Source organism: Rhinichthys klamathensis, unplaced genomic scaffold, assembly GCF_029890125.1.
Source record: "Rhinichthys klamathensis goyatoka isolate OS25496 unplaced genomic scaffold, OSU_Roscu_1.1 h1tg000297l_1, whole genome shotgun sequence".
Classification (NCBI taxonomy): Eukaryota; Metazoa; Chordata; class Actinopteri; order Cypriniformes; family Leuciscidae; genus Rhinichthys; species Rhinichthys klamathensis.
In genome coordinates, this window is record NW_026606816.1 from 533,696 (window position 1) to 543,084 (window position 9,389).

At 44.8% G+C, this 9,389-nt stretch overlaps 1 protein-coding gene across 1 annotated transcript in view; it reads right to left on the reverse strand.

The window, feature by feature from the left end:
• The window catches only part of heatr5b (HEAT repeat containing 5B), a 68,955-nt gene extending 59,812 nt beyond the window's left edge, over positions 1 to 9,143 (reverse strand). The window contains exons 1-2 of the mRNA XM_056270139.1: positions 9,052 to 9,143; positions 7,824 to 7,950 (exon numbers count right to left, since the gene is read on the reverse strand). Coding sequence (XP_056126114.1) covers positions 7,824 to 7,949 — 126 coding nt within the window. The 5' untranslated portion in view covers position 7,950; positions 9,052 to 9,143. The remainder of the gene's footprint in view (positions 1 to 7,823; positions 7,951 to 9,051) is intronic.
• Positions 9,144 to 9,389: the final 246 nt, after the last annotated feature.

Consider the following 9,389-nt stretch of genomic DNA (forward strand, 5'->3'; position numbering starts at 1 on the left):
ACACAGCTGATCAACCCCGTCAGCTGCTCCACCAGCTGCTTCTGCTTCTCCTTCACATCCACCTGCGCTCACACACACACACACTGCTGATCAACCCCGTCAGCTGCTCCACCAGCTGCTTCTGCTTCTCCTTCACATCCACCTGCGCTCACACACACACACTGCTGATCAACCCCGTCAGCTGCTCCACCAGCTGCTTCTGCTTCTCCTTCACATCCACCTGCGCTCACACACACACACACACACACACACACACACTGCTGATCAACCCCGTCAGCTGCTCCACCAGCTGCTTCTGCTTCTCCTTCACATCCACCTGCACTCACACACACACACACACACACACACACTGCTGATCAACCCCGTCAGCTGGTCCACCAGCTGCTTCTGCTTCTCCTTCACATCCACCTGCACTCACACACACACACACACACACACACACACACACACTGCTGATCAACCCCGTCAGCTGCTCCACCAGCTGCTTCTCCTTCACATCCACCTGCACTCACACACACACACACACACACACACTGCTGATCAACCCCGTCAGCTGCTCCACCAGCTGCTTCTGCTTCTCCTTCACATCCACCTGCACTCACACACACACACACACACACACACACACACACACTGCTGATCAACCCCGTCAGCTGCTCCACCAGCTGCTTCTACTTCTTCACATCCACCTGCGCTCACACACACACACACACACACTCGCACACACACACACACACACACACTGCTGATCAACCCCGTCAGCTGCTCCACCAGCTGCTTCTGCTTCTTCACATCCACCTGCGCTCACACACACACACACACACACTGCTGATCAACCCCGTCAGCTGCTCCACCAGCTGCTTCTGCTTCTCCTTCACATCCACCTGCGCTCACACACACACAAACACACACACACACAGCTGATCAACCCCGTCAGCTGCTCCACCAGCTGCTTCTGCTTCTCCTTCACATCCACCTGCACTCACACACACACACACACACTGCTGATCAACCCCGTCAGCTGCTCCACCAGCTGCTTCTGCTTCTCCTTCACATCCACCTGCGCTCACACACACACACACACACACACACACACTGCTGATCAACCCCGTCAGCTGCTCCACCAGCTGCTTCTGCTTCTCCTTCACATCCACCTGCGCTCACACACACACACACACACACACTGCTGATCAACCCCGTCAGCTGCTCCACCAGCTGCTTCTGCTTCTCCTTCACATCCACCTGCACTCACACACACACACACACTGCTGATCAACCCCGTCAGCTGGTCCACCAGCTGCTTCTGCTTCTCCTTCACATCCACCTGCGCTCACACACACACACACACTGCTGATCAACCCCGTCAGCTGCTCCACCAGCTGCTTCTGCTTCTCCTTCACATCCACCTGTACTCACACACACACACACACACACTGCTGATCAACCCCGTCAGCTGCTCCACCAGCTGCTTCTGCTTCTCCTTCACATCCACCTGCGCTCACACACACACACACACACACACACACACACAGCTGATCAACCCCGTCAGCTGCTCCACCAGCTGCTTCTGCTTCTCCTTCACATCCACCTGCGCTCACACACACACACACACACACACACACACACTGCTGATCAACCCCGTCAGCTGCTCCACCAGCTGCTTCTGCTTCTCCTTCACATCCACCTGCGCTCACACACACACACACACACACACACACACACTGCTGATCAACCCCGTCAGCTGCTCCACCAGCTGCTTCTGCTTCTCCTTCACATCCACCTGCGCTCACACACACACACACACACACACACTGCTGATCAACCCCGTCAGCTGCTCCACCAGCTGCTTCTGCTTCTCCTTCACATCCACCTGCACTCACACACACACACACACACACACACTGCTGATCAACCCCGTCAGCTGGTCCACCAGCTGCTTCTGCTTCTCCTTCACATCCACCTGCACTCACACACACACACACACACACACACACACACACTGCTGATCAACCCCGTCAGCTGCTCCACCAGCTGCTTCTGCTTCTCCTTCACATCCACCTGCACTCACACACACACACACACACACACACACACACACACACACACACACACACACACACACACAGCTGATCAACCCCGTCAGCTGCTCCACCAGCTGCTTCTGCTTCTCCTTCACATCCACCTGCACTCACACACACACACACACACACACACACACACTGCTGATCAACCCCGTCAGCTGCTCCACCAGCTGCTTCTGCTTCTCCTTCACATCCACCTGCACTCACACACACACACACACACACACACACACTGCTGATCAACCCCGTCAGCTGCTCCACCAGCTGCTTCTGCTTCTTCACATCCACCTGCGCTCACACACACACATACACACACACACACACTCGCACACACACACACACACACACTGCTGATCAACCCCGTCAGCTGCTCCACCAGCTGCTTCTGCTTCTTCACATCCACCTGCGCTCACACACACACACACTGCTGATCAACCCCGTCAGCTGCTCCACCAGCTGCTTCTGCTTCTTCACATCCACCTGCGCTCACACACACACACACACACACACACACACACACACACACACACACACACACAGCTGATCAACCCCGTCAGCTGCTCCACCAGCTGCTTCTGCTTCTCCTTCACATCCACCTGCGCTCACACACACACACACACACACTGCTGATCAACCCCGTCAGCTGCTCCACCAGCTGCTTCTGCTTCTCCTTCACATCCACCTGCACTCACACACACACTGCTGATCAACCCCGTCAGCTGCTCCACCAGCTGCTTCTGCTTCTCCTTCACATCCACCTGCGCTCACACACACACACACACACACACACAGCTGATCAACCCCGTCAGCTGCTCCACCAGCTGCTTCTGCTTCTCCTTCACATCCACCTGCACTCACACACACACACACACACACACTGCTGATCAACCCCGTCAGCTGCTCCACCAGCTGCTTCTGCTTCTCCTTCACATCCACCTGCACTCACACACACACACACACACACTACTGATCAACCCCGTCAGCTGCTCCACCAGCTGCTTCTGCTTCTTCACATCCACCTGCGCTCACACACACACACACACACACACACACACTGCTGATCAACCCCGTCAGCTGCTCCACCAGCTGCTTCTGCTTCTCCTTCACATCCACCTGCGCTCACACACACACACACACACACACACAGCTGATCAACCCCGTCAGCTGCTCCACCAGCTGCTTCTGCTTCTCCTTCACATCCACCTGCGCTCACACACACACACACACTGCTGATCAACCCCGTCAGCTGCTCCACCAGCTGCTTCTGCTTCTCCTTCACATCCACCTGCACTCACACACACACACACACACACTACTGATCAACCCCGTCAGCTGCTCCACCAGCTGCTTCTGCTTCTCCTTCACATCCACCTGCACTCACACACACACACACATACACACACACACACTGCTGATCAACCCCGTCAGCTGCTCCACCAGCTGCTTCTGCTTCTTCACATCCACCTGCGCTCACACACACACACACACACACACACACACTGCTGATCAACCCCGTCAGCTGCTCCACCAGCTGCTTCTGCTTCTTCACATCCACCTGCGCTCACACACACACACACACTGCTGATCAACCCCGTCAGCTGCTCCACCAGCTGCTTCTGCTTCTTCACATCCACCTGCGCTCACACACACACACACACTGCTGATCAACCCCGTCAGCTGCTCCACCAGCTCAGTTTTTCCTCTAGGATTTTTATCAGCCGTGGTGGCAGGACCATTTCGCATGGGGGAGGGGGCGTGGCCCATGAGTGATATTCCCATTGGCCACGCTCCCTTATCCCAGGTGTTTAAACCTCTCCTAAGCATTATAACATGAAAGGCTCCGACAAGTGCGGCAAAGCGATTATGCGAATGATGCACTTGAAGCAACGCAGAGTCACAGCGCGCAGCCCTTCGCTTTGAAAAGTTCAAAGCACAAAGCGAAGAGATTTTATCTATCTATGCTTAATGTATTATATCTATGCAATGTATTACATCTATGTTTCAGTGCGCATGAAGAACAATTCATAGCGCTCTGTACTCCAGTGCTGTAACGTTAATCTAACAGACACCCGGGAGAAAGGAATAGGATTTAGAAAGCGCTATAAACTCCAGCAAGATAAAGTCATTTTATGGAAACTATAGACCTTTATCTACAAATAAAGTATAATAATGGGAACATTGATCTTGAAGAGAGTGTCATTGTGTTACTATTGTAACCGAACGCGACGCGCTGTGTGAATGCTGAATGGAGAATGACTGAGGAGAGATGAGTTTCCATTATCTTTAACCTAACGACTTAAATATACATTTTTACCTCACATTATGCTATTGAATGACTTTAGAAGTCTTGGAATATAGTGCGAAAAATGTATGGTGCTTTACAATGTTTTTTATGCCTTTAGCTTAACAATAGCACAATATCGGACCGAGAAGCTGCAGCCGTGGCGGGATGATTTTAGGCAGAATGAATGTAGCGGAAACACTGCAGCTGCTTCTGCTTCTCCTTCACATCCACCTGTGCTCACACACACACACACACACACACTCATCAGGGGAAACACACACTGTACATGCATACACACACACAACACTATGTGTTCAGCATTCATCTAATATTATCAAAAGGAGAGTTTTCCCTCTGAGCGAGCGTTCTTATAGATGTCTCTGTGACAGGCGGCCGCCGCTCCACTGTGAAACACACACGGCAGCTTGAGAAACAGTTTCTCTCTCTCACACACACACACACACACACAGTCAATCCAAAATCTCAGGTGAAAATTGTCATTTTGACCCCCTCTAAAAATAGTGAATTAATCAATAAATATACATCCATTTAGTGATGCACGATATATCGGCCGCCGATATAACATCGGCCGATATGGTCAATTTTTTACACATCGGTATCGTTCCGATGTCAAAATAGGGCCGATGTGAACAGGCCGATAATCATTCGTGTGTAGATGTGAGTGCGGGGGTGGGGATGTTTGTTTTTGCACGAGCGCATTCATTACAAGCTCAAGTCCTGTCAGTTTAAACATCAAGCGCAAGAAGACTGGAACTTGCACGCTGTTTTCTGTCAGCCTTACTAAGGCGTATTTTTGTCCCGCCGAAGCCTTATTTGACCGGTGAGTGATGTAGATGACCGACTGCTGCGCTTGTTTAACTGAGGGAACGAGCAGAGCGAGTGAAAGCCCCGGTCGCGCGCACACCGTCTTCAGACGGTTTTGCTCTCTCTCCCTCCCTCGCGCATATTAATGCATTGAGTTGACTGAATATCTTTGAGAATACACGATGATAAAAGGTCGAAAGACCGAAGTTTTTTTTTCTGAACTACCACTGGTTGTGAATTGTGCTAAAACGTTACCTTATCTTCTCTGAAAAGCTTTCCACACATTCAGATGACATAAACCACACTTTCAATAAACAAAACAAAAATCTATCTAGTGATGAAATGTTTTCTGTGTTGAGACAAATCTTGTGCGATGTCCTAAACTGCCGGGACAATCACACAACGTGTGCCGTGGTCCGTTAATGACACGTCCGATTCGCGAACTAATGACTCCTTTGAACCGATTCACTTTAATGAATGGTTAAAACAACTGATCTGTGATCTGTCCAACACTGAACTCAAGAGACATAAATCGGAAACACTTTACAATAAGCAGGGTTACTTTCCGCGGAGTCATAAAAAGTCATAAAACGTCTTAAATTTAATAATAAGAATTTTAGGCCATAAAAAGTCATAAAAACGTCCGGATTTTCCATACAAGGTCATAAGTTACATTTAGCCACGTCTTAAATTGATATGCTCATTCATTCATTATCGCGATATATTTTTTTCTCTATAACGAAACTCATTTGAACCGCGCGCGCCTCCCGGACTGTTTATGCGCTCGGCTCAAAGTCCAAACGGCAGCGCGAGCTCACTAGAGCAGACGCGTTCTGGTTTACTCTAATCGGTCTCGCTCACGAGATCCAGTGAGAAGCGCTTGAATTCAGCTTAGAACACAAATGTCTCAGGGATTAAAACCAGTTTAAAGGCAGATGAAACGGCGCTGACGAACAGGAGAAACACTGTGCGCAACGAGACAGTCGGAAGCTTTTCCGTCTACAAATTCCCATAATTACCATGGATTTAGGCTACTATAACGTTTGCCTATTATATTAACTGCACCATGAAATATGGGATATACATATTGAAGTGTATTATATTATTAATATAGACAATGTATTAAAGGACTAATGGAATATAATTACAGTATTTAATGTATTTAGGCTATACTGTTTTTCATACATTTCATGAAGAAACGTGCCATCAAAGTCAGGCAACACAAACCTGTTTCAAGACTTGAAACAATATCCCCCATTAGCACATGCAGAAACTAAGAAATTAATTTTCCAATAAAGATATTAATTTTGTTAAGGAAAAATTACACATGTTTGAATGTTCTACCTCAGATTTGTGAAATGTTTACCTGTTTGGCAAGTGTTTGTCATGATATGTTCTGACAATAAAGAGTAGTTTAAAACCACAATTAACGCTCTGGTTTCTACAACTTTCAGTTAGGAGAAGAAAATTTGCCTTTAAACTTGAAAGAAATAAAGAATTGACATTTATCGTGATAATTATCTATATTGACTGATATATATTATCGTGATAATTGTTGAGTGTTGTTCCTGTGTTATTGAGACTTATTGAGAAAAGGGAGCCTTCAGTTTGTTACTCTTAAGAAAATGGAACCTTTAAATAATTAAACTTATTACTTTTAATGAAAGTCAATAAAAAAAAGACTTTTGAAAGGAAGTTATTTTTCATAATTCGTGTAGGTCATGAATTTAAATCATAATGGTCATAAAAAGGTCTTAAAAAGTCTTAAATTTGACTGACTAAACCCTGCAGAAACCCTGAATAAGGTTCAATTTATTAAAGTCTAGTTAACTACATTAGTTAACATTCTATTAATATTAGTTTCTATGCGGATTTACTCCATGACAAAACCACCCCAGTCATTCTAGAATGATTCATTCTTTCCAAATAGAGCTATTCAAGTCATCTGGTGAAATTGTTTTTATATCGCAACGTCATTTTTTACCAATATGGTGCAGCCCTAATCCTCGCTATGTGTTTTCTATACAGAGATATCGACATCGGTAAATATCGGTATCGGCCATAACAGCAATATTAATATCGGTTATCGGTATCGGCCACAATTTTCACATCGGTGCATCTCTACATCCATTACGTTTAATTTGTTGGCTTTTATCTTCATTTGTGTATTTCTTTCACTAGATGAAAATGAGGATGTTTAGACTGAGCTCAAATCAGATCGGCAGAAACACCGCAGAACACACGACAGAAACACACTTCCTGAACGAGTGTGCAGGGAATAAACATGATCGGCCTCGGGTCTGAAGACACTAAACATGAGGGACTCATCAAATCTGCAGTGTCTGATTTAACATAGCAGTACAGTCATTCAAAACGTATTTGTTTATATAAAAATTGTGCTTTTACAAACACGTTTGTGCATGTATGTTGATTCGATTTTATAATTACAGCCATAGTTGTTCAGATGAGAATTTAGTCAAATTAATTTACTAAGATATTTAATATTTGAAAACTGAATATTACTGAAACACATTTCCCTCAAATGTGTAAAAATGGCCCTGAAAATCAATTCAATGGCTAAATATTACTCATTATTTAGTGGCAAACGCATGTGTTTCTCCATGATTGTTTACCTTGTTAGCAGCGATCAGAACTTTATCCAGGAAGCGGAGCCACTCGAAGATGAAGACGGCTCTCTTGGCCTCGGTGACGTGAGCCAGCGCTTCTTCATTCAGCAGCAGACTGTGGGCCAGCTCCATACTTACCCCACACACACACACACACACACACACACACACACACACACACACACACACACAGACAGAAGAGTAAACACGAGATTCATAACTGAATAAAACAACAAATCACACATTCAAATAAATAATAAAAATAGATTTAAATAACAAATACATAATGCTGACACTAGGGCTGGGCAACGATTAATCGCGATTAATCGCATCAAAATAAAAGTTTGTGTTTACATAATATATGTGTGTGTAGTGTGTATAATTATTTTTTATATATACATACACACACATGCATGTATATATTTGCATGTATATACTTTATATATATTTATACATAATTAATATTATATATAAATATAAATATTTGATATATTAATAACACATTTTTCTTAAATATATACATGCATGTGTGTGTATGTATATATACAAAATAATTAAACACAGTACACACACATATATTATGTAAACACAAACTTTTATTTTGGATGCGATTAATCGCGATTAATCGTTGCCCAGCCCTAGCTGACACACACACACACACACACACATTGTAAAAAGAAAGTAATAAGATTTAATTAAATAAACAAAAAGATTAAAATACAAAATATGATACAAGTAAAAAATATTAGAATATCCTCATATTAAGAAATGAATAAATAATAGATTCAAATGAATTATAAAACATTAAATAAACAAATAAACAATACACAGCACAGTGCTATAGCGAGTAAAAAATAGGCTATTATTTTCCAAATAATATTTTACACATTTATAGGCTAATATGTATTTGTCACAAATTGAGTCTTTACACATATACATTTATAAATGCCCTTTAAATGGGGTCCCTCGCACGAGAATGATCATATGTGGCATCTATATGATTGAACACCCTGTTCTAATATTATAAAATGATAATATGTCAGATATTCCGTGCAATTGAACAACAAACATCATATGAATGGCATGCTAAACTGGGCAGCTAATATGACATACATTCACAGCTAAACACCGGGAAATGACGCATACACTTATCGAGAGCAGATTGTGAATTATGACACGCGGCGGGCTGACATAATAAACTAGATTTAGTTTATGAGGTAATCGTTTATCTTACCTGTTTTCTTGCGGCGATGTTGTGTGTTTGTATTGATGTTGGCGGAAGGGTTAATGCGACTCACTTCCGCCTTCACAGCCAATGAATGGAGAGAATGTTGTCACGTGCGTGGAAGTGAATGTTAACTTCCACCTGGGGGCGCGCGGATGTATGGACAATGGACATGAATAGGATGGACTACAGGTTATTTCTAACATGAAAATCCGCCCAGCGATAACTGCAATTATTTTTAATGAAATCCCTACACTGTAATCGCATACGAGTGTGTCATAGATTCTCCCGCCAACGCTGAGAAAAGTAACAGAGGCCACGTGACAACGTCATTCTGCGGCGTAACC